This window comes from Pipistrellus hanaki (genome assembly GCF_964339955.1).
Source record: "Pipistrellus hanaki genome assembly, chromosome: 1".
NCBI classification, from domain to species: domain Eukaryota; kingdom Metazoa; phylum Chordata; class Mammalia; order Chiroptera; family Vespertilionidae; genus Pipistrellus; species Pipistrellus hanaki.
The window spans coordinates 105,534,726-105,561,339 of record NC_140503.1 but is presented as its reverse complement, the minus strand read 5'-3'; the positions used below and the strand labels follow the sequence as shown (position 1 = coordinate 105,561,339).

The window sequence follows — 26,614 nt, the reverse complement described above, 5'->3', positions numbered from 1 at the left end:
GGGCTAGCCATGGCCAGGCTAGTCTTGACCTGTCCCAGGTGGGCTTGGAATGCACCCAGCTCAGGATGGGGATTAAGGTTTGAAAGACAGGAGGAAATGAGATGGTTAACCCTTTAGGCCATGGCCCTTGGAGCCCCAGCAGGGAAATGGCTAGGGGATTATCTGCAGGCTGCTGATGAAGGGGAGTCTGGCCTTTGAGTTACTCCAAGGATGCAGCCATGTGACGGCTGAACTGAGGTGGGTGACAAACCCTTTTTTGAACTTAACCCTTTTTCTTGGAAGCTCAATCAAGAGAGATGAATTTCTTATAAAAATGGGTACACAGACTGCTGGGAGGCTGTTCTATCTGCTTTGATCATATCAGCAAGTTACAAATATGTAGTTACCAAACAGACGTTTCCTGAAACTCAGAGCCTCTGACCCCCGGTCATTTTTAGGAAGATAAAAGAGGGAGCCTGGCACTCTTTCCTGTCAGCAGCAGCCCCATGATTCTGAGGCCGCAGCCTGAATGCAGGCCTTGGCTCCACCTGTGCTGTGTGTCAGAGAACACTCTCCTTAACCTCTTGTGCTGCACTTTTCCGGCCTGTGAAATGGGTGTGATTCATGACAGTGTAAAATGCTTAAAGCGGTCTCTGGGAGTAGAAGAGGCAGATTAGATTTTTGGGAAGGATCTAAGTAAGGAGCTTCTTTTCCACCCTCTAAGACTTGCTTAGGGTGAATTGATAACTACTTTTTGATTGATCTTGCTTGCTTGACCCCTGACCCTCACATGCCTGGAATTCTGGTCCCTTTCCCACCTCCCTTTGCTGCTGGGCTTCCTGGCCTCCAGATGCCCTTTTATTACTGCTTACCCCTTGCCCTGGCCTCCATGTCTGGCGGCCAGACCTGTGGACTGACTCCTGCCTGGACCTCTGTGGCACGCCAGGCCACCTCCACATCAGCTCTGCCTGGTGCCAGCCTTGCTGTGCCCTGACAGCCTGAGGGCAGCGGCTGAGGGCAGAGAGGGCAGCTGTCTTGAGAGCCAAACTAGGAGTGTGGAGACAGCCCTTCCTACAATACAACTCATAACAACATTTTAGGTGGGGGGTGGGGGTTTGAGAGGTGGGGGGTGTTTAAAAAGAAAATAAAAACTTTGGTTTAGTTTTGTAGTATTATAAAGATACTTCTGGCCTGTGCTTTACTTTTAACTGTGTAACATTTTTAAAAACAAAATGCATTATTTGAGAAAGTGAATTTTGAAAAAGTTTTTAAAAATTGGATGTGGATTGAAGCCCTATTTTCTTTCTTGGGTTCTCTGAGTCCCCTTTGCCTCATTCTTGCTTGAAGCTAATAATAGTAACACTATCAGAGGTTGAGAGGAGGTCAGACTGACTGGGAGGCCCTCTGAGAAGCCTGAGGGAGTTTATTGCTGCTCTCAGGTGAGCCTTGGGGGCGGAGCCATGTCTTCGAGTTTTGAAGACTGAAGGGTATGCTGGGACATTCAGCCTCTAGATCCATTTAGTGTCTTTTCCAGAACAGACAGGTACCCAGGCCCGGCTTGACTTCAGTGATGCTTTAGTCGAGGCCCAGGATTTCATTCTGCTTGAAGTTCAAAGGATCCTTTGGCCAGCTCAGAGAGAGGGAGGCGCATGTTACAGAGTTCCCTGTCAGGTCCTGCATTAACTTACTTAATCCTCTCAGCAATCCCTGTGAACTGTACTATTCCTATTCTACAGCCTAGAAACCCAAGGTTCAGGGAGGTTAACGACACTGCACAGGCTCACACAGGAAGTAGATGTCAGAGTTTGGATTGAATTCCAATCCATCTGACTCCAAAACATGTGCAATGTGGGAACTAATGAGCCCGTTGGTGCCTCAGTCTAATTGTAATCCACTAGGAAGTCCAATTGTAGCTCACACATTTTAAAGTGTATAATTTAGTGGTTTTTAGTTTATTCACAAAGTTGTGCAACCATCAACAAACATCATCTAATTCCAGAATAGTTTCATTACCTCTAACAGAAACTCAGAACCCATTACATTCATTCCCCTCTCCTACCCTCATCCAGTCTTTGGAAACCGCTAATCTACTTTCTGTCTCTAAAAATTCTGGGCATTTCATGTAAATGGAGTCATATAATATGTAGTCTTTGGTGACTGGCCACATATTTTCTTCTTTCACTAAGAAAAATACTCTCAAGGTTTATCCATGGTGAACCATGTATTAGTACACCATTCCTTTTGATTATTGTGTCACCACTTACAACTTTTAAATTAAAAAGTAAGACTGACTATTTTGCTTAGAGAAGGGGTGGAGTTACAGGCTCAAAACAGATGCAGCTCAGGGGGTGCCCAATGAGTAGAGCGGGCAGATGTGAAAGAACAAAATGGGCAGGTGCAGTGAGTGCCCTGCCCGCATGTGCAGGGGGGGCGTCCGTGGGGCTGGCTGGGTTCCCAGGTCTGGAGTAGCAGGGAGGCCCAGCTTCTTCCCTTTGGCCACCCTGTTGGGCTGCCCTTGGCTCCTGCCATTGGTAAAGCTATGGGGGTTCATCCTGGCGAGGCGTTTTGTGCATTCTTAAGTACTTCTGTTAATGCATCGTACTGTTTCTGGGCAAAGAGTGAAAATACTCTTAAGGTATTTGATAGAAAGACTGTATACTTTATAATTCCACTACTGTGTTATGTTTTAATTTAAGTTTTACTGTACATGTAATTTACCGAACCATCACCATCCTTTCTCTATCCCTCCCTTTTCCTTTCCACCCTTCCTTCTTCTGTCCTTCCTTCCCATCTTACATAAATGCACAGCACACTAACAGCTGATATCCTTCTGTCTTCTCCTTGATACCTGCCTGTATTTTATAATTTGAACATGTGCACATTTATCTTTTTCCACATAGTATGATTTTGTGTAAACATTTCACAAACGCAAAATTGACCAAGTCAGGTTTCCCATTTTTAAGCATGATGATTTCCATAATTTTTCTCCATCATGGGTTCCCTACTCACTGTTAGCAACCCAGTTATTTCTAGTTTTTCCCAGATCAAAAAAACTAGTGCTACTAAAATGAATGTTCAATTTGCTGTAGATATATATATATATATATATATATATATATATATATATATATAATTTTTTTTATTATTATTTTTTTTTCTGATCTCACATTTTGTTTTGAGAACTCAGTTCTTGACCATGTAATTGTCAGGTCAAAAGCAGGAGTCTCTCTGTTAACATTACCGCTGCCCAGGAACTTGGCAGGAAGAGGCACTGGGAGCCCAGGTGAGCGTACCCAGAAGCAGAATGGGAGCTTGTTTTTGGCTTCCCCTTTCTTTTCCTCAGTAGGTACTGTTCTTCCCTCAGGCTCACACTTAGGAGCTCAGCGCCTCTCCTAGCAAGAGATGGAAGAGGTGCTATGAGGTGGGGCCTTTCTTAGTTCCATACAAGGAAATTATGTCAGTGTTCATGCAGTGTTCACATGGACATGGGATCATGCAGTATGTGCTATTTTGTGACTGGCTTCTTTCACTAAGTCTTGGCAACTTCTGAGATCATGCTTATATGCTCTGTATGGGTGTCACTGTGCATTTATTCTCTTTTGCATCCAATACTTCTGAGCCTCTACTAGTCATCAGTTACCCTGCTTTTGAATTCCAGACCTGACTGCCGCGTATTATTGCCTGTGTGGTTTGAACAGCTACTGCCTTGAGCTTGTTTCCTCAACTGTGTGATGAACTGTAAAACAGGATTTAGGGAAGGAGTTAGAGAGGACAGCATATATATATATAGTGTCATTCCTACAATGAAACAAAGCACCTACTATGTGCCTTAATGAGCACTGCAAGGTCCAACCAGCTTAAAAATGAAGATTATGTTTCTGCCAGGAGGGACCTACAGCTTTAGAGGTGCAGGTAGAGAGAATGATCAGTGTGACTAACATTATGTAATCAGACTGATTAACATTATGTAACTTTATAAAATCTGGGAATCAGAGAGACTGAGCTATTCCCCCAAATTTTTATTTATTTATTTATTTATTTATTTATTTATTTATTTATTTTTAATTGGGGAAGACAAGAGGGAAAGATAGAAATATCAATGTGAGAGAGACACATTGATTGGTTGTCTCCTGCACACAACCTGATCAGGACTGGGACTAGGAAGGAGCCTGTAACTGACATATGTGGCCTTGACTGGAATTGAGCTCGGGCCAATGCTCTGTCCACTGACCCAAACTGGCTAGGGCCATCCCCCACCTTAAACAGAGGGAAACAATCTGTGGTGTCAAGGGGAGAAAGGAAGTAGAAGGGTGTTCTCTTTTAAGGGAAGGCTGCATTCTTGAAGACCTCACAGGATTCAGATCTCTCATTATTCAGATTCCAGACCGTCCCCCACCCCCTGTAGAATAAATGTAAAGAGCGATTGTGCTTGATAGTTCTCAGAATGTGTCAGAGTTTTGTCTTAATGTTGCTTTTCACATTGTGGGTTATAGCTCTAACATTGCACAGCGGGTTTGCTCATAAATTGCCTGCTTGGTGTCTCAGGATGGTTACTTGGCTTCCTCAGTAGCTAAGCTGATTGTTGCTGCTGCTGTCACTATCATCTCAGTGAGCTTTAGTCTGGTATCATCATTGGACAGACTGTCTAGATCAGGAGTTGAGCAGGCTTGTTTTGTAAAGGGCCAGAGTTAGTATTTTGGCCTTTGTGCTGTATGGGCTTTGTTGCAACTAATCAATTCTGTCTTTTGAGTTCAAAAGCAGCCGTAGACAGCACATAAGTGATGGATGGGCTGCACTGTATTCTAGCAAAATTTTATTTATGGACATTGCAGTTTGAATTTAATATAAATTTTGCATCATAAAATAGTTTTCATCTTTCGATATTTGTTCAGCCATTTGAAAATGAAACAAAAACAGGCATTGAGGTAGGTTTGGCCCATTGGCCAGGATTTGTTGATCACTGACCTAGATGATTATAATATCTCCCCACCCCAAAATTCTGAAAATTGTTTTAAATTATAAAAAGAATGAACATTAAAATACCCCAATACTAAAAAAAATCACTCATAGAAGTGATTTCCAGAGCTCATAAAAAATATAGCTTAATTCACAAGTTCTAGCAAAAGATTATGGATATTTCTCAGCCTGTATGACACAATTTATAATTCTTTAAAGGGTTGTTCTAATGAATTTAACAATTTAAATCATATTGTTTAGAAATTTAGGCATCAAATAACTATTAAATTTCATAATTTCAATTGTATACCATAAAACTGTTTATTATTTCATACTATCCTGGAGTCTAACAACTGCCTGACTCTCAGCAGACTGATGGTCTATGGTCGGAGTTTGGAACTTGATTCTGGCTGCCTGGAATTTTTATTGTGAAAGCCAGGGGAGGGATGGCAGGAACACCAAGGCTTGTGTCTAGGGGCACTGGTAAAAGTAGGATGAATTTTTGTTCTTTTACACCCCACCCCAAAATTCTGTATATTTGGTCGGCTCCAAAACAAGCTATGCCTCTTTGAAATTGACACTTTGGTTCTTTCCACATGCCCTAAAGTCAGTAGCCTTTTAAAATGGAAACAAAATAAAGGCTGTTTCCTCTCCTGGGTCACTAGCTTTCCCTTGTGGAGAATAAGCAGTGCTATGCTGAGATCAACAGCTAGGGCCAGACAGACAAGAGTCCAGGTCTGCATCTCCAGCGGTGTGCAGACCCAGCTCTCCAGTGAGGAGGGGGAAGCTTGCCTGCAGACTGCCCTGAGATCTGCAGTTCCTGGGTGGATCTTTGTGTCAGGGATTACAACGGCAGGAAAGCCAGGATCCTCTCCAGATGGAAGACCACAGCCCCAAAGGTGACTGTGAAGCTGTAGTTCTTGGTTCACAAGTGTGCTTTTTCTATGTGTGTTGGATAGAAGGTCTGTCTTGAGTATGTGTGTGTTTGTGTTGTTTAGGGGATGATGGTGCATATCCTTTTGTGGTTTCTGGCCTTGGGATCTGGCAGGTAGTGAAATGAGGCAGCCACTATCCTTCTAACGCCGGTCAGATTTTTCATTATCATATTGTGTTGGGGGGCAGCTTCTCCTGTGCTTTAGGAACTCTTTGGTTCATAGACAGGTGGTCCTGGAGCCAAGGGCATGGGCGTTGAGTTCTGACTTTGCCACTAACTTGCCACTTGACTGCCAGCAACCTATTCTTCATCTCTGGAGTCATAATTCTTCATTCCTAAATGAATGGTGATAGCCTAGCCCATTTCTGAAAGCCTGTTTCTTTGTTAGTTATTTGGGGGGCCTGGATTTTCACTCCTACATCAGCACTGAGACATCCCTCCTCTCCTCACTGGTGGTCAGAGGATGCCTGTGGTGATTCAGGACTCTTAACACCACCCAGCAAGGCTGTGTATCACCTTCTGGGCTCCCTCTCTACACCCCCGCCCACACCAGTGGTGCCATAAGCACAGTAAGAGGCACTGCTATCCCTCTTAGCCAGGGAAAGTATTAATGGAGACCATTTTGATAGCTGGAACTCCCACCCTCGCTCAACAGTAATGATGGGTTTCCCCTTACCCCTTCAGTGCCAGTGGAGGCCAAGTGAGGAATCTGGACTTCTATCCCTACCTGGTCATAATGAGATGGGCCTACCTCCCCCTGCTGGATCGTTGTCAGGTTTAAGGCAAACCCAGAGCCTTATAACATTAGACATAAAATATCCAGGTTTTAATTGAAAATCACACATCATACTAAGAACCAGGAAGATCTCAACCTGAATGAAAAGAGACTATCAGCTGATGCCAATACTGAGAAGACAGAGATGTCAGAACTATCTGATAAAAATTTTGGAGCAGCATCATAACAATGCTTTAATGAGCTATGATATATTCATGCTTTAAAAAAATGAGAAAAAGAGAAAGCCTTGGCAAAGAAATAGAAGATATAAAGAAGAACCAAATGAAAATTTTAGAACTGATAAAACAGTAACTGAAATAAAATCTCACTGGATGTTCTGAATAGGAGAATGGAAATGACAAAGGAAAGAATCAGTGATTTTGAACTTATATATAACAATAAAAAGTACCCAATCTGAACAACAGAGAGAAAATAGACTGGGGGAAGGAAAAAGAACAGGTCCTCAGGGACCCGTAGCATTATAACAAAATGTAATGTGTATTTGAAATCCTAAGGGAGAATAAGAGGATAAAACTGAAAAAAAAAAAAAAAAAGCACTTGATGAAATAATTGTTGAAAAATTCCCAAAGTTAGGATGTGACACAAATCTACAGATTCAAGAAACTTAGTGAATTCCAAAGAGGATGAATCCAAGGAAATCCATCCAAGATACATCATAGTCAAACTTCAGAAATAGTTCTGAAAAAGACAACTAAGTAAGAGGAATCAGTCTATCCAGTTTTAAGACTTACAGAGCTACAGTAATCAAAACTATATGGTATTGGCAGAGGAATCAGCACCTAGATCAGTGGAACAGAGTAGAAAATCCAGAAATATGCCCCTCTGATTTTTGACAGAGATGGATAGTCAAATTAAGAAACACTAACTGTAATTATCTGAATGATGATTTGGATGAGGCTAGTAGAAATGGGGGGAGAGGAAAGAGTTTTCTGAGAGATAGTACAAGCGAAGAGTTGAGTGCTGGCAAAAGTTTGGACCTAGGGCATAAAGGAAGGGGAATCATAGAAGCCCAGGTAAGCCTTAAGCTTTAGTCAATGGAAGGATGGTGATGCCACCACCAAGTAGGAAACCTCAACAGGTGGAGGGGTTGGTGTGGAGCTGGTAACTGGTCCTTTTATTATTCATCTTGGATGGGCCATTAGCAGGAGGAGATTAATACAGGAAAGCAGTTTGAATGAGAGGATAGGTCTTGAGATGTTGGTTTCTGAGACCTTGGCATGAAATAATAATCGAAGAGAAGCTTTCTTATTGTTGACATTTTGCTAGTCCTGAGTGAGGTCACAGGGATACCAACCAGGCAAACAGAAGAGACAGGAAGAGAACCGATTTGCATGGTGATTGACAGTGGAGTTCAAGAAAAAGGGTATGGTAACAGTTTATTCTTGCTGAACCAATTGCTTTTTATTGTTCCCCTTGACTTCTGGGTGACCTTTGACCCCAATGACTTGCCTCTCTTAATTTCCTTGAAAGTGTTTCCTAATTCATGAGATGTCTGTCTGTTTCACATTATTATAATCTTTTAATCACTGCACATCATTTCAGCTTTACCTAATACCAGCCCATCACAGAATTGTGTCAAGGAAGTAAGACCAATTTGCTAGGTTTCTGCTTTCTTCTGTAAGGATATATGGAGCCTTTTGGCATACACTGCACAGCAGTGACTGCTACAAATCATTGGCTAGATTTCTGTCGCTTAAAAAAATAATGACATAACTCACATGTCAATGCAGAATGGAGCAGGAAAAGGCAATCCTTTCCTGTAATGTTCAGAATCACCAAGGGCAGATTATGTGGCTGATTGATTTATGGTAGCTGTGGCACACTGAGCCAGTATGCATTCTGTATTGGCAAATGCATGGGGACACTGAGAAAATACCCTGGACTCCAGGCCAAAGCCAGCCAGGAGCGAACAGGCCAAGCACAACCTCATGCACAGCATCTCTCCTGGCTAGGGCCCAGGCTTCACCCTCCTGGGATTGTATATTTGATGCATGATGTCAGGAGACCTGCGGGACATTCATTGTAGTGCTGTGACACCGGGTTCCAATCATCAGGTGGGCTTAGGTTCAGATCATGTGGCTTCTACTTAACTAACTCTGATATTCAGGCCTCACTGCTTGCAACCTCAGTTTCCTTTTCTGTAAAATGGAGAAATCAATAGCATTTACCTTATATTGTCTTTAGAATCAATTAAAATAATGTTTGAAAAGTGTTTGGCATCACCTGTCACTGAATCAATTTTTAAAATCCCTAATCCTAACTTTGCCTTTAATCAGTTGCAAAACCTTGCACCATTCATTTTATTTCATCAAGTATCATTTATTCACCTGTAAATTATGAATACAAAATAATGAAATTTGGAGAGGTGGGTGAGAATCTCCCAGTTTTTGTGTACTTTGCAATTCTGTGATGCTAATCTGAAAAGTCACAAAGAAAATAATTGATATATTCAAACACATAAAATAAAAACTTGTTTACATAAAAATTATAAACAAAATTAAAAGAAAAAAATTAAACTGAAAAAAGGTCTCAGAAAAAAGAATAGTTAATATCCTTAATATTAGGAAAAGCTCTTAAAAATACAGAAACATTGGTAAAGAAGTTGTAAGAAGAGAGAGTACACTCGGCTAATAAAAAGGAAAATTTGTTCCACTTTACTACTAATAAAAAGAGTACCTTGACTTCTGTTTTCCCCCCTATTACAACAATGCATTGAATGCCCACCCTGTACCAGGAGCTGTTCACCAAAGTTTTCCTCGTGGGAATACAGGCAAAACACATTTTCCACGTTTTCCACATTTTCTTGCAGTTATGTATGTCTATGTGACTAAGCTGGAAAATGGAACACAAGTGGTAACAATGAAGCTGCTAGCTCAATCTGCCATGATTTCTCTTTTCTCTTGTTTGTTCATTAATGGGTAAAAAAACAGCCAAGGATTCTGAGGCCTAAGACAATGCTGAGCTAATGGATGGAAAGAGATTCGGTCCCTGGATGCCTACATGACTGTGTGGAGCAGAATAGCCCTACCAACGCACATTAGACAGTCGACTGAACAAAAAACTTTTTGTTGCTTTAAGCCATTGAAATTCTGGGATGGTTTGTTGCAGCAGTTAGCCTATCCTAACTAAGTACCAAATTAGGAAGGATTTTATAATGCTAACACTATTGTCTAAGGTTCTATTTAATCCAGTACATGTGGGATTTTAGGTAGATTAGCTCTTTGAAAAAAAACAACAACCTATGTATAAAGGACCTTAAATAGTCATACCTTTTGGCTTAGTGATTTTATTTTTAAGAATTTATCCTAAGGAACTAAGTGAGAAGCACTTAATTTGTATAAATTCTTTTATACAAACATGTTCATCACAGATTCCAACAATAAGGGAATTTATTAGGTATATTATTTGGTTTCCATAGGATGAACTGTTATTAAAAATGTTTCTGAATATTACTAATGAGATGTTGACGTTTTAAAGTTTAAACAGAATGCAAGACTGTATATGTGATTTTGTTTATGTAGACATATATGTAAAACATGCAGATAATATGTGTAAGTATTCTGTATAGAATAAAGACCAGAAGGAAGAACACCAAAGCATTTTGTAGAGGTTAATTTAGATTGTGACTTTATGAGTAAATATAGCTTTCTTATTTATCTTTTTACGGTTTTCAATTTTTTCTCAATAAACACGTATAATTTTGTAGACAAATTATTTTCCTAAAAGGATACCACATTAGCTCTGTTCCACCTAGTCCTGAAATCTCACCTAGACCTATTTTGCAGATGAATGTGATATTTACTCTCTCTATGAGGTTGTTCTTTTAGTGTTAGTGCACTTGGAACACTCTCCTTTCATAACGTGTGTGTGTGTGTGTGTGTGTTCATGTGTGTGGGCACAGATGTACTCAGGTGCTTGCCAGAGCGGCAGTAAACCATCTGTAGGTGGCAGGACCTGGGCCTTGTGTCAGAAGAAAGGGAAGGTAGACCAGTAAGGAGGGTAGCTTAGGCTGAGCCAAAGTTGCCTTTAATGCCATGGCCACCTGCCTCTGACCAAAGTGGCTATTGAGTGTACAGGTTTTGGGATCTTGGAGAGGCCTTGGTGGCACACCAGAAAAACTGTGGTTCCCATGCTGTGGTCCTCTGATCATGTTTCCTTTGAAAACTGAAAATCCAGGCTTTCTAACTGCTTGTGGCAGAGGAGGCTGGGAGAGGTTGCATCTGAGTGGGAGGAAGGCTGAGTGTGTATCTGATTGGCTTTGATTCCTAGGTAGAGGGGCCTGCATCCCAACAGCTGTTTGCCTATTTTAAGAGTCCAGCAGAAAATGATCTTAATGATATTAATTTCGGAAACAATTAGCAGTTACCTACACAGACGAGTAAAGCAGCTGTTCAAATCCTGGACTGGGCGGCACCAGCACCTTCAAAACACAGCATACTCAGCTTTAAGAGAAGGCCCTCTAAGCGAGATGAATGTCAGTTCTGTCTGTCATCGCAGAACACCTGCAGCACCCAGGCGCTGCTCTCGGCAGCAGGAACATAGAAATTAGTCTTTGAAGGGAGTCTTGACTCTTTTGTAATCCCATGTTACGGGGAGGAAAGACAAGCATAAATCATCATAATACACAATTGCTATATTGGAATTCTCCATATGAGACTTACACAGAAGTACAGAAATTTAACCAAGTTTATCAAATGCTGTAAATCAATGACTAAGTAATATTGGGGAAGAGAAAGGGCTCTTACTCCAATGAGTGCCTCCCTTTGGTCTGCAGAATCATGTCACTTGAAATGGAAAAAGCAACTGTGCAGAAGCAGGAACAACTGGCTCATTTATTTTAAATATCTTACTTGCCTGATACTTCTGCCCTTAAAGGTTTTCCTTCGTTACCTGGGAAATGCCTTTTAGACTGAAAACAAATATAAATTCCAGCAATGTTAATGACCATGAAAACGATGCAATTTGTATTGAAGTCCTTAACTAATCTGTGTGGATTACCTAATTTCTCCAGGTAAGAAAGAAGTCAGGTGTTCCTTTAATGAGTAACAAAAACCACTTGTAATGGGTAAGCTTGAAGGTATGGGGAGTTTTAATAGATCTCAACTTTTTTTCCTTAATTCAGACTCTGTAGTGTTCATGTTGCTGTGGGCAAACCAGCAAGTTTGTGGTGTGGAGATTCAATGGGAAGAAATTAACTCTGTGATTGAGTTTGAATGTGACCTGGAAATAGGGATGGGCTCTGCATGAGGGTTCAGCAAAGACCCAGAGCAGAGGGAATGTTAGGTTAGCTTCCACCCAAGGCCCAGCAGGAGGAGGCTGGAAATGTGACAGCTTGGCTCTAAGATCAGCTTCCCCAGTGCACAACTACCTGGGGCAGAATTTCCTGAAAGTCTATGGCTAGTGATGCTGGCCATCAGATGGCTCCTGTCAGACCTTCCCTGGAGGTAGCACATATCTGAGGTGGCTTAGCATATTTTCCATCTGGTCCGAGGGCAGGCTGTAGACATTGCTGAATAAGCAATAACAGACAGAGAGTAATCAGACATGGACTCTGCTTTCTAAGGAGTTATAGTACTAAAGACATATACCATCCATCCTTTAGTCATCCTTCCATTCATCTATCCACACATTAATTCATCAGACTTCCATTGCATGGCCACCTGTACCAGGCACAGTTGAATAAAGGTATAAAGCTGAGAAAACATAGCCCCTGTCTTGAGAAGCTTCCTGTCCAGTGAGGGACAAGCATACACAAAGTATGTTTAGTTATGTTAAAAGAGAAGGTGCTCCCTTTTCTTTTAAGCTTCTAGACCCTGCCCTGTACCTCCATTGTTGGCTGCACATTTGCCCGTAATAGTGTTCATGATAACTATTTAAAGGGTATCCCTCCCTTTGCTCTTCCTGCTCTGGATAATCATTTCATTTTAAGTGGGGCATACCGTCAAGAAATAAGAACACCTCTTTTCTGCCTTTTTTTTTTTTTTTTTCTGCCTGCTTTTCTTGGCAGCCTTCTCCCTTTTCCAGCCATAGTCCTTTCTCCAGATCCCCCATGTCTTCTCAGTGTAGGGGAGCAAGAGACACCCTGCATGCACATTCTTCTCCATGGACCTCACCTCAGGACAGTGCAGGACAGCCGCCCCCTTCTCCCCCCCCGTTCCACTTTCCAGCTTGCTCCTCTTTGGCTCACTGGGTGATGGTGGCTCCTTGGTCCTCTACCCTCTGTTATTCATTCACACTGTGCTCTTTCTCCACTAGAGAGTTTGTTCATTCAAAAACACACAGGTCCCTCAATTAAAAAAAAAAGAATATTTTTATTGATTTCAGAGAGGAAGGCAGAGGGAGAAATGATAAGAGAGAATCAATGATAAGAGAGAATCATTGGCTGCCTCCTGCACACCTTCAATGGGGATCGGGCCTGCAACCAGAGCATGTGCACTGACCTGGAATTCATCCATGACATACTGGTTCATAGGTCAATGCTAAATCACTGAGCCATGCCATTCGGGCCCTCATTTTCTTTTGAAGATTTCGGAAGCCTTTGTTTTTCCCCAAACCTCATCTCTCAGCCAGCTATTATTTATTCCCTGTGCCTAAGATGCCAGCTCACATTCTTCTAATCCCTAAAGCCTGCCTGGTCCATGGAGGCATTCCCAAGCCCACGAGGCAACCTGTACAGGGTCCAGAGGATGGGGTCTGGAGTCACAATGCCTGGCTGTGAAGCTCATCAGTGCAACCACTTACTAGCTGTGGGACATGGGAAAATCCACTAACCTTTTTTGTGCCTCACTTTTCTCCTTTGTGACCTGGGGCTGCACTCATTATCTACTTCGTAAAGTTGTTATGAGGTTAGATGAGCTGGCAAGTTCTGTCTGAAGTGCAGTGACCAGTGTGTAGCAAGAATAAGGATATGCTACCTGTAAAGTCTGCTGGGCTACTTACTGCCTTGGAATGTTGGGGCTCCACTTTGCCTGTACCAGACATTGGGCACCAGTCTGAAGTAATTTATCATTGTTAAAGAAATAGTCACTTGTGTATTTTTGTTTGTTTGTTTATTGGTCTGCCTCAATATGAGTGTAAGCTCATCAAAGGCAGGGGACCCTCACCCCTGACATATTGAGTGTCTTGCATGAAGCCTAACCCAGTAGGCACTGAATGTTCATTCACTGGTGACCTGATTGCCCCACATACACTCAAGGACCTCAGGAGGGCTGGGGCCAGCCCTGTAGGGGTCACGGGACCACTCTGCTGTGTTGTGACTTGAAGATATCATGCATTGAGGCCTGTAAAGTTTCTTTATCTCCAAACCAGTATTGAAGATGACACGTGTGGAAAGACCTGCACCAGCAACCCGTGTTTCGGTCATTTAAGGCAGCCCTGCTTGCATGGGGTAGAAAACAGTGTCAGAAGATGGTGAAGTGCTCTGGCTATCTGAGATTGAATCGTGACTCTCACACTATTAACTGGGTGACTTTGGAAAGGTTAGTTAACTCCTTCTTGCCTCCATTTCCCAATGGTGTGTCCTTCAGGGGTTGTGAGAATAAAGTGGGTTACTATGTATAAAAGCACTTAGACTCCATCTGATGCTTGGTAATCACGCATAGACTTTGCTAGTTTCCTCAGCCTCCTCATTATTATTATCTGAAACAGTAGGTTATTAAATCACTCATCTTGGCTCTACTTTGCTTAAGGTGATGCTCATGGCATAATAGACAGTCATCCTGAAAGGTTTAGTCTCCCAGCAAATCTATGGGATAGCACCCAACTACTCATGATCCTTTACTAGGTGGAAGCCAGTGAATCTAACAGAGTGAAAAGAAGACCAACTCTGGTGTTGGTGGTCTGTGTGTAGTCACAGCCCTACCCTTTGCCCACCATGTGGCTTCAGTTTTGCTGTGAGGATTAAATAGCTATTGGTGCTTAGTAAAAGGTGATAACTGACTCTTCTCTTCCGTTTTTCTTATAATGGAGCACAAGGGCCAGTTAGACACACTCTGATGCTGGGAGCCGCCATCTGGTGCTTTGTTCACAGATAGCTGGAATGTCAGCTTTGGGGAGCTACAAACTGGGCCAGGATTCTGTGAGAAAGTTTGGGTAAATGGCAGAGAATGCGCTGATAGTGTTAGTAACAGAGAATGGGGCAGGATGCAGGCCCCATGTGGATGCTCCTTGTCTGTCAGAACCCTCAGGGGTGGCATTCACAGAGGACAGGCAAGTTCTGAGACTCACCCTCATCATGTGATAATGGATGCTGATTTGGGGTCTGGAACTGCCTCCCTCTGAAATCTCTGGTCCTCATTCTTATGTTGGGGATTCACTGTCTCCCATTGCGATTAGGGCTTTTGTTAGTCTGGGTGGTTGCTTTACCTTGTGGGACTTCCAGGAAAAGAAGCTAGAGTGTAGGTGGGAGGGAGGTGGATCTTGCCCTGTAGTTGGGATGTGGCTTCAAGGAGGTCTTTCTGAACCAGACATGGGAGGCTAAGCAGATCATTCTTTTCTGAAATCAGCCTAAAACCAGGAACTCTGGGCGGGAGAGAGGGGGTAGGAATACACTCAGAGGTGGGGCTGTGGGTAAGGAGCAGCAGCTTAGCACCACAGTCTGGCATCTTCTGGGGCCAAGGAGCCACTGTCTTCCCTGGGCTGGATCTGTGGTGGCCCCTCTCTCTGTCCCTGCTGCTGTGAGCCTCAAATCTTCCTGCCACTTCTACCCAGTGTGTAGGGACTGCGATGTTGTCCTAAACCAAATCAGGTGATTGGTCAGCCTTCCTGTAATATCCTGTGGAAAGAAGAGAAGGTGGGGAGCATATGCTATAAAAGAAACTAGTTTGTTAGATGTTTTGTTCACTGCCAAGAAGGGTTATAAATCAGCAGGTGCAAATCTCAAAAGGCGGACTCAGTGCTGTAGATGGCGTGTTGACTCAGTCTGCTTGGTCTGCTCCGTGCAATGTTGCCTGGGGAATTTTCTGGAGACCTCACTTTCATCAGGTCCCACCCTGCTCCAGAACCTACAATGGCTCTTTCTTTCCCATCTCATCCTAACTTCTCCTAGGGTCACCTTTCAGGGACTTGGGGAGGGCTTCACCTATCTTCACAATTTTATTCCCCCAGCCACAGAATCATTCACTGCCTTCTGGGTTCCAGAGCCAGGGCTTTAAACTTCCTGACAGCCACAGTAAGAAATATATCCTTACTATGTGTGGTAAATACTGGTATTTTTTTTTTCTCTCTCTCTCTTTTTAATCTTTTCTATTTAATTAAAAAAAGTGTGACTCTGGGGATCCAGACTCATATAGGGAGAAACTGGACTGTCTGGCATTGGAAGGAACTCAAGGGTGGCTTTCTCTCAGAGGTGCTTGCAGGGCTCATCGAGGGACACTGAGATCCGGGAGCCTCTTAGGGCAGGACTGAGGATCAGTCATAGCTGTTTGCTTGGCCCTATTGATTCCCCTGAGACCCCCCCCCCTCCCCAAGCTGTGCACAGAGGCTTTTGCAAATGAATAGCCTAGCCCTTTGTAATCTAAAATTGCCTAACAAACTGCAGCTGGGTCAGAAAGCCATAAAACATTGAAAATAAGGCTCAAGGCCCCACAGCAGCTTTCCTTGCTTCACAGCTGGGCCACATCTGGGCACCTCCAAACCCCAAACAAAAAAGAGGAATCTGTAGCTCCTGCTGGGTGGCCTCAGGCAGAGGCTAAATTTGCACCTCCTTTGAGATCCAAAGAGCCAGTGCACCCAGTGGTCAGACAGGAACATTCAGATTACAACTCCTCAGATCCATAAGGGATACACTCAAGAGGCAAATTCAGTGAACACCAAAGACCCACTGAAGCAAGTCTTGCTCCATAAGGGTGTCTTCAGCATAGAAGTTCTCCCACACAGCTTATTCTCATAGCAAATTGGCCTGGAAGTCAATTCCTCCCAATGATATCAACAATAATCAAGGTTTAAACTACAAGACTGTGCACACAGCCCACAAAGGGATGCACCAAGAGTGTTCACCTCAGGTAATTGGGGAGACTGAGTAACTGGGCCCTACCACACAAAGCCACTCTATCAACACAGGGAAGCAGCCAAAATGTGGAGGCAAAGGAACAGATCACAAATGAAAGAAATGGAGGAAAACCAATGACTGGATATAGAGTTCGAAACCACGGTTATAAGGTTTTTCAAGAGTCTTCTAGAAACCTCTGAGAAATTTATCAAGACCCTCAAGAATATGAAAAAGGACCAACTAGCATACACTGACTGAAATAAAGAATAATATACAGAGATCCAATTGCAGACTAGAGGATTGCAAGAATCAAGTTAAAATTTTGAAATATGAAGCAAAAAACACCCAACTGGAAAAGCAAAAAGAAAAAGGAACCCCAAAATTTGAAGATAGTGTAAGGAGCCTCTGGGATAACTTCAAGCATACCAACATAAGAATTATGGGGGTGCCAGAAGAAGAGAGAGAGCAAGATACTGAAAACCTATTAGAAGAAATAATGACAGAAAACTTTCCCTACCTGGTGAAAGAAATAGACTTACAAGTCCAGGAAGCGTACAGAACCCCAAACAAAAGGAATCCAAAGAGGACCACACCAAGACACATCATAATCAAAATGCCAAGAGCAAAAGACAAAAACAGAGAATTTTAAAAGCAGCAAGAGAAAAACAGTTTCCTACAAGGGAGTACCCATATGATTGTCAGCTGATTTCTCAGCACAAACTACTATGCAGGCCAGAAGGGAGTGGCAAGAAATATTCAAAGTGATGAACAGCAAGAACCTACAACCTAGATTACTCTACCCAGTAAAGCTATCATTCAGAATTGAAGGTCAGATAAAGAACTTTACAGATAAAAAGCTAAAGGAATTTATCACTGCCAAACCAGTATTATATGAAATCCTGAAGGGTATTCTTTAAGAAGAGGAAGAAGAAGAAAAAGGTAAAGATAAAAATTATGAACAACAAGTACATATCTATCAACAAGTGAATCTAAAAATCAAGTGAATAAAAAGTCTGATGAATAGAATAAATGGTGGATATAATAGAATCAGGGGCATAGAAAGATTGACAATTCTCAGGAGGAAAGGGGTGTGGGGGGTGTGGGAAGAGACTGGACAAAAATTGTACACCTATAGATGAGGACAGTGTGGGGGGTGGAGGGGAGTGAAGGCAGAAGGTGGGGTGGGAACCTGGTGGAGCGGAGCTATGGGAAGAAAATAATAATCTGAACAATAAAGATTTATTTTATAAAAAATGCCCCCAAAAAACAAAAACAAACAAACAACACCAAAACATAAATTTTAAAAGGATGAGCTAAAGATGAAAGAGACCATATTTCATAATGACATGTTACCCATAATAGCTTCATTTTATTATCAGCAAATATCTGAAGGCTTCAGCAGCAGTTCTAAATCAGTTTTCAAATTGTTTTGGTAATTTCAGATGTTCTGGTTGTCTTCTTGTCAGATTTGGGAAACATTGCTTTTTATCACATCCTCTATCCTTAACATTGCCCTTTCTTTCCTGTCAAAACCAAAAAGCTCTGCTAGCACCTCCTTTGGCTGCCTCCCTCCTCCAGAAATGTGGAGGTAGTCATCTTTGACACCTCTCTTTTCCTTGTCCCCTCAACCATTTATTTACCATAGTCTGGTAAATATGGGATCAACTCTTCCCACATTCTCCTTTGATTGCCAAGTTCCCACCACCGGGGCTCCATCTTCCTCCCAGTCATCACAGGAGTTTACACTTCAGATCCTCTTTCGCTGGACTTCCCCTGGTCCCCTCACCTGTCTCCTCCTTGCCCCAGGATGAAGGTTACTTCCTTCATTGCCCAGTATACTTTCTGAGGCTCTTGGACCTTTTTTCATGGCTCTTATCACAATTTCATTTTTAAACTTATTATATTTAAGTTTGTTTAAAGTATATAGCCCCCTAGTATGTAGATTATAAATTCCTTGAAGGCAGGGACTATTCCTGCGCGCGCTCGCTCTCTCTCTCTCTCTCTCCCCCCCCCCCCCCGTGTTTGTGTGTGTGTGTGTGTGTTTGTGTGTGCGTGTGTGTGATGCAGTCTCAAAAAATAATTAATACAGCAACTCTATGAAGTAGTTCCAAACAGTATCTCCATTTTACATATGAAAAAATTGAAAGACAAACGGTTAATTGCCAAAAGGTCACTAGGTTAATATGCTGGTATCAGACCCAGGTTTTTCGATTGCAGTGTGAACACTTACCAGCTGCTCTAAGTTATTCACTGGTAACCTGCATAGGCTAAGGGCTCATCTTAAGTCCCACCATCCTTGCTGATGCCCCACCAGCCCTCTACAGTGAGTCTCTTTGTGTTGAATTAGTTTGATTAGTATTCAAGGTCTCCATATAACAACATTTATCCTATGCTATTCTGAATAACATCATCTTTTCCCCCAGATAATTCCAGTCCCTAAATCTCACCCACCTAAGCTATATTGTAAAGTGAGACCCTGCATTGACTCATTCTTCTCTTGAATCCCTTGGCAAGGACCTGGGGACTCCACATACTGAGTAAATAATTACTATTAGTTGATTGTCATCAGGAGGGTGACAAAGATTTCATCTGACTCCCAAGTTAAATCCTATCTTTGCACATACATGCTCCCCAGCCAAGAGCAAGACCGGATTCAGAGAAGTTCTAACTGTTCCATTTTGCACTTGTTGGCTTTCTTCCTGGTGGATCTCAATTTCTGGCTGAAACCCAATAATTTAAGGGTCTTCATTACCATGAGTAATTTCATGAGTTGCTGATGGCTAATTAGGGGTGATTATGGTTAAGAGGCTCTACTTTCTTACTAACCCTCAGAAAAAACTGATGGTCACTTTTAAAATCTTGATTATTTTCTCTTGTAAATGGAATTTTCTGGTCTCATAGCTGTCTTTTCTTAAGTGCTCATAACTTACCTTCCCATCTTCCCTTTCTTGTGAGAAGGAAATGTAAAGTCCTAGGAAGAATTTGGAAATGAGTGATTTTGCAAAACTCTTGCTTTATTAGAGGGGACCCCTTGGCACACCTAGAAATCTTGTTCATTTATTTGTCTTTCTCTGAAAAAAAGGTACAGGAGGATAGGAGGCTGGCCATGATTTTACTTCCCAACACCCATCACATTTCAACCAAACCTCCCATCCTGGGCTTTCTGAGGCTTTTCATAAAGTTTGAAAGTGTTGGATCACTTGGAATGTAGAAATTCCGTTTAGTGAAGGATTCTAAATAAAGTAGGGGAAGGAGTGTTAGCTTCCTGATTTTACTATGATAACACATTTTAAGTGTTGCTTCACCTCTTCTTGCATGAGTATCATCAGAGCTACTTTTTATTGAGTATAACTCTGTGTCAGGCACTGGGCCAATGTCCACTCACTTAATTCTCACAATTACTTGAAGTAGTTTTTAAGCAGTGTTTTGAAAGTTTCATTAAGTTATAATTCATATACCGTACTTCACCAATTTAAAAGTGTATAATTCAGTGGTTTTTAGTATATTCACAGGGCTGTGCAGCCATCACCACAATCTAATATTAAAACATTTTTGTCATCCCAAGAGGAAACATTGTACCCTCCCATGAGCCCCATCCAACCACCAGATGGTGGCAACCGCTAATGTACTTTCTGTCTCTATAGATATGCTTATTCTGGACAATTGTTATGAATGGAATGATACAATATATGATCTTTGTGGCTTGCTTCTTTTATTTAGGATAATATTTTCAAGGTTCATCTTTGTTGGAGCATGTGTCAGTATGTCATTTCTTTGTGTTGTTAGTATTTTTACCCACTTCTGAGGTTAACTCTGGTCCCAGCCCCATCCTCAACCACAGCCCCACCCCTTGCTATCCACCTCTCACTCAAAGGAAACAATTACATCCAGGAGCATAAGAAGGGCAGTTGTGCATTAGGGAAACCAAAACACAGAGGCAAAATGACTTCCCTGTGGTTAAGTAGCTTTCAACAGATGTGGCTAAATTTCCAATGCAGGCTTGCCTAATGCCAGTTTGGCTATGAGTTTAGTCTGTGTTGTCCACTGATGGTTGTTAGTGCCAATCACTGCCAATAGGAATCCCCAATTATGAATGCAATGAAGAAGGAAACTATTTTTCAGTACACAACAGCACCATTGTGATACAATATGGCTGTGAGAACAGCAGGGCTATGAGCAGCTCTGGGGCCAGTCCTCTGTCTGGCTAGACATCTGCTCGTCTCCTTCTGGTCTGCTATGCTCCATTCTTGTCTGCTTTGCAGTGCTATGCTCTGCTCCACTCTGTTCCAGTGAGACATCTTTGGTGGTTCAGCTCAGCCAGGGAAATGCAATTTTCAGTCTTGGGTGGAAAGGGAAGTGTGCTTCCAGAGCCAGAGGGGAGCTGGCTTATACAACAGAAATCCTAGCTCCTGGACCCTGATTGGTCTGTTCTCAGGCAAATGAAGCCTCCAAATCCTCAGTTTGATTGGTCCAAAAGGCTCTATCCTGCTTGGTCAGAATAGAGCTTTTCTGGTTTGTTGAATCTGCATATCTCTGATTGAATGGGGAAAGCCTCAGTCCTATTGGCTGAAATTAGAGTCCAGGAATTCTTTCATCAAGGGCTGGCTCAGATGGCAGAAACACAATGCAGGCTTCGCCATGAAGTGCAATTTGCATAAGAGGCTCCTGTGTAGAAATGGCTACTAGGTTCTGTTTTGTTGTTTGTTTATTTGGTTTTTAATTTGATCCAAGTTAGCCACCGGGAGCTTTTCTTAGTAGATATCTTCTTTCTCGGAGTCCTCAGAGATCATCATTGATAGGTATTTATTGGACATCTTGTGTGTATTAGTCACTGTGCTGAATGTCCTGCAAGTATGGTACCTCATATTAATACACAATTAAACTTCAACTGGGAAATCTGGTAATGATAACTGGTCAGTGGAATTTGTGTTCTCATGTCTTCCATTGATCACTTCTGGTTTCATTGGCTTACTTGCAGAATTGTAGCCTGAAGAATTTTCCTAAGCACCATGCTAAAAATAGCATTATTGTTCCTTCCATAGGAGTTTGAATACCACTCCCACCTGCAGAAAATTGGCAACATCTCCCAAGAGGCCTTGCTTTTTCCCTGGACCCTGGCATCATGGTTTCCAATTTTATGGGGTTTCTCAGGTAAGTGGAGAACCTTTTAAAAAGAGAATAAGGAACCAGATCAATTAAGTCAAAATCTGCTCAAAACATCTATGACTTTTACCTGTACTTTAAAAAATCTGATCCTAATATCAACCATGCTAGATAAGTGGAACAAACACTAGAATCTCTAATTTGCAGAACAGAAACCAGTGCTCAGAGTCCTCAACCTCTGTGTCACATTCCTTTAGTGCAGAGTCAGAAAAAGAGCTCTGTGCTCAGGAATTGTAGTTCCTGTTATTGAGGTTATTTTCAAACTTTAAGCTAATAGACCTTTTTAAAAATTCTTTAATCAAAACTTTATGTAAAATTCTTTGTAATAAAAGCCTAGGAGGTGTCACACCTTCGCACGACACCCTTGTGGGATGTCATTGCAAGATGGCCACCTAAAAATGGCTGCCAAAGAGATGGCTGCCACAAAATGGCCACCACAAAGATGGCCATCACAAGATGGATAGCAGGGAAGGGCAGTTGTGGATGATCAGGCAAGTAGGGGAGGGAAGTTGTGGGCAACCAGGCCTGCAGGGGAGAGCAGTTGGGGGCGACCAGGCCAGCAGGGGAGTGGTTAGGGGCAATAAGAGAGGCAGGCAGGCAGGTTAGGAATCATCAGTCCCGGATTGTGAGAGGGATCCCAGATTGGAGAGGGGGCAAGCCCCACTGAGGGGCATACCCCACCCCCGTGCACAAATTTTGTGCATGGGGCCTCTAGTCTCAGTATATAAAGTAACCAATGGCACTAGTTCATTAAGATAAATTTATTTTAGCCCTGGTCAGTGTGGCTCATTGTTATTGGGTGTCATTCCATACTCCAAAAGGTTGAGGTTTGATTCCTGCTCAGGGCACATACCCAGGTTGCATGTTCCATCCCTGGTAGGGTACATACAGGAGGCAACAGATAGATGTTTCTCTCTCATACCAATGTTTCTCTCTCTCTCTCTCTCTCTCTCTCTCTCTCTCTCTCTCTCTCTCTCTCTCAAATCAATGATAAAACAGATCCTTGGGTGAGGATTAAAAAAAAAAAGAAAAATAAATTTATTTTCCAGTTCAACTTTTTGTAATAATTACACATTATGAGGTCATTGAGTCTGTTTTGGTAAACACCAAAATTTGAACTCAGGATTTATGGCTGATAGCTAGTACATCAGCCGCATCACCTGTTTGATTTTACACTTGTTTTAGCTGCATAGTGTTAAGGAAATCATGATCCATACAGGTAAATAATTGCAATTAGTAACATTTTTTTTTTCTTTTGCTAAAACTCATCTTGCAATTTTAGGATATTCTTTAGATTAATTGATTCAGAATCTAGAAAGATGGGAAGGAAGAACCTTCTGTTTCAAAGTTGAATCACAAAGGATATTGTGTAACACCCCCATAACTATTCATTATTGTGGAGGGACTACAAAAAAGTAAAATGGTTTATAATATGTTATTATGATGGTGCCACATACGATTGCCCAACCAGTGCTTGAGCATTTGCCTGGCAGGTGCTCTTAGGCCCAGGCCTGGTATTTAATTGAGTGCAGTACTGCGTGTGTGTGCACTGTAGTCTATAGTTGCTTGTATAATTACATGAATAGACATGTGCAAGCCTAAAGTTCAAAGACCTATGCAGAGCTATAACTTTCTTCATCAATGATATTCACATGTATGTCAGAAACAGTTAGAGGCCTCTGCAAAATCCAGCCATTAACAGGGCAGCCCAAGTTCAAGTTTTATGGTCTCTGCAGGGTTAATTTTTGGCATTTAATTTAATTTTGCATATGTGTATTTTTAAGCAATAGTTTAAAAAATAATTTAAAAGATATATGAAGATATGCACTATACATGCATTTGGTGGAAGCTCCATCACACTGATGTAAAACACAGGCCACATGGGGATCTCAGCCTCGTTGAATATATAATAGTATCTAAGTGGGCACAGAGAAGTGGATGTCACGGTCACATACTAAACTGGATTGAAAAGAGCAGCAGGTGACCAACACTGGGCTCACCATGTGGTAAAAAAGTGTAAAATCTGGCTGTTACCAGAAAAGCCCTTAAAAGTACTGAGGACCTATACAATTGTGGCCACCAGGCTACACAGGAAGGGCTTTACTTGGGAAAAATCTCCTTTTGCAAATAATTTTTCTTTTTTTTTCTCTTATAAACTTTATTTTGCAGCATAAACAAACATAATAACATATACCCAAATATATTCAATGTACATTGCTAGCACAAAAGTGAAAATGCTGCATTGTAAATTAGTAGGCACTAAATACAATTCAGGAAAATTTTTCAAGGAGCTTGTGAGAAAGGCAACTCTTCATTTCTTTCTTTCTTTCTTTCTTTCTTTCTTTCTTTCTTTCTTTCTTTCTTTCTTTCTTTCTCTCTTTCTCTCTCTCTCTCTTTCTCTCTCTCTCTCTCTCTCTTATTGTTTGAAGGATTGCAAATAGTAGTACATATGTCTCCTTTCCTCCCCCCCTTTAAACCCCCCCCCACATATACCTTCACTCCCCCCCCCCTCCGTGTCTTGTATCCATTGATTATGTTTGTATGCATGCATACAAGTCCTTCGGTTGATCTCTTACAGCCTCCCCAACCGCCCCCCAACCTCCCTTGCCTTCCCACTATAGTTCTTTATCTCTATAACTATTTCCCCCCCATTTCTTTTCTTTGAAAAATCTTGCAACTGCAGACTAGAAATAAACATAATAATAAAAACGTTTGAGTTCCAATTTCAGTGTCCAACAGTTCTGGGACCCAGTTTCAATGTCAAATAGTTACTTATGTGTACATGTCAGCAATGGTATCTGGATGGTCTTAGGCAACCCTGCTACCGGTTCTCAACCTGTGGGTTGCGACACAGGTTGAGAACTGCTGCTGTAGAGCCTAAGACCATAGGAAAACACCAATATTTACATTACAATTCATGACAGTAGCAAAATTACAGTTATGAATTTGCAACAAAAATAATTTTATGGTTGGGGTCACCACAACATGAGGAACTGCATTAAAGGGTCATGGCATTAGGAAGGTTGAGAACCACTACTCTAGATCCATGTAAACTGGGATGGACGGTGTTGGGTGATGGACAGACAGCACACAACCCTCCACACCCAACAAAAAACAAACGTAGAGTGTCTTTTGTTTAAATACTTCTCAAAATATTCTGGGGGAAAAGGGCTATGGTTACTTTAAGAATAAGAGGTCAAAAATGGTAGATGAAAAACACATATTTAGGCCTTTTTAATATTTATCAAGGCAACCAAATGGGTAAAGATCCATTGGAGAAGCTGGTGGATTTCTCTGCCTATAGAGAAAACAGGTCAAAATTAGAAGTTAGCTGCCAAGAAAATCCCTCAGAGGAAAAAAAAAAAAAACATTTAAAGGGATTCACAATTCTGATATATAGAGATTTAGTTTAAAAATCCCTGCTCAGTTTTGGCCAAGTCACAGAAAAGCATAAAGTCAGCTTCTTCCTGATTAAAAGAGACAGGTAAGTCCTGAGTACTAATGTAGCAAGCACTCAGGGTTTTTCTGTCCCTACTTCTCACTCAGAGTCTGTAGTAATGAAAAAGAATCACAGTGAAACCCAGTAGCAAAAGAAATGTAAGATTTAAATTGTTAATGGAACTGGTTAGTGGGCTGTCACTGAACCTTGGACCAGATCTGGATGCCATGCAAAATGTAGGGTAAGTAAAATCCTTTTGGACCAAAAGTTGGTCAAGGTTAGATTAAAAAAATGTTCCTTAATCTGTTCCAAGTTAGAGAGGAAGAGGTAATAAGAGATGAGAAGTGTTTATATTTCTGAAGACGTGCTCCAAATTGTGCACCTTGTTCTTTGTATGCACAGCTACATCCTATGTGCTTGTTCAGTGACTGAATTGAAGGAAACAGTTTCTCCCCAGAAGTTCTGCGACAAGCGATGGTGACTGCCTACCATGGGCAGCGAGCTGGGTCAGTTAAAGCCAGTCTGCTTGTTCGGGACTCTTGCTTTACCTGGTGGAGTGCTTTAGTGTGATTGATATATTTTATGTTTGAAATGAAAACACAGAAGAAGAAAAAAAAACTATGAAAATGCCAAATGATTGTTAAATTGTCAGGAAATAAAGTTGATTCAGTGATTCTTATTTTGAATGGTAGTTTTTTGAAGAAATGCAGACATAATTAGAAAGATTACAGAGTTAGATGGTGATTTTTATAGATTTTTATGGGGAGTTCTGGATCATTTTAAGTGTACAGATTGATGGCCCTAGGTCAAGTGTCTGTTTTTAGTTTTCTGAAACTTAAAGGCTTTTCTTTTCCTTGATATACATTTCAGTGAGTAATATTATTGTAATGCCTGTCAGCTACTTTGCTTAGAAATACAACTAAAAGAGATTGAGGAAATGAGAAAGAGAAAGGTGGGTGATGTTCTTCAGGCAACTGAAAAAGATCCTGAATACAGAAAGGAAGAAAGTGGGTAAAGAAAGTGTGTTTGTATGTGTGACAAAGAGAACGCCCAAAATAGTGATATTTGAGGTGTGACTCAACGTGAGAACTGAGATTCCCCTCAGTGGTAAAGAAATATATATATATATTAAAAACCCTAATATGCAAATAGACCATACAGTAGAACAATCTACAATAATAACAACTGGTGGCTATGACATGTGCTGACCATCAGGGGGCGCACATGAAACATGAGGGGTGTGGCAGCAGGTGGCAGAGTGCAGAATATAGTGGACTTCGTTGGCTGTGGCGGGATGGTGGAGCAGGTGAGCTGGGGCGCCAGACCAAGGCAGGGTACCAGTTGCTGTCATTGGGGCGA

At 41.8% G+C, this 26,614-nt stretch overlaps 1 protein-coding gene across 1 annotated transcript in view; it reads left to right on the top strand.

Annotated features, from left to right (window-relative positions):
• The window catches only part of THSD4 (thrombospondin type 1 domain containing 4), a 691,206-nt gene that overhangs the window by 5,082 nt on the left and 659,510 nt on the right, over positions 1–26,614 (top strand). The window contains exon 2 of the mRNA XM_084897723.1: positions 21,696–21,804. Within this exon, the coding sequence (XP_084753849.1) occupies positions 21,776–21,804 (29 nt within the window). The 5' untranslated portion in view covers positions 21,696–21,775. The remainder of the gene's footprint in view (positions 1–21,695; positions 21,805–26,614) is intronic.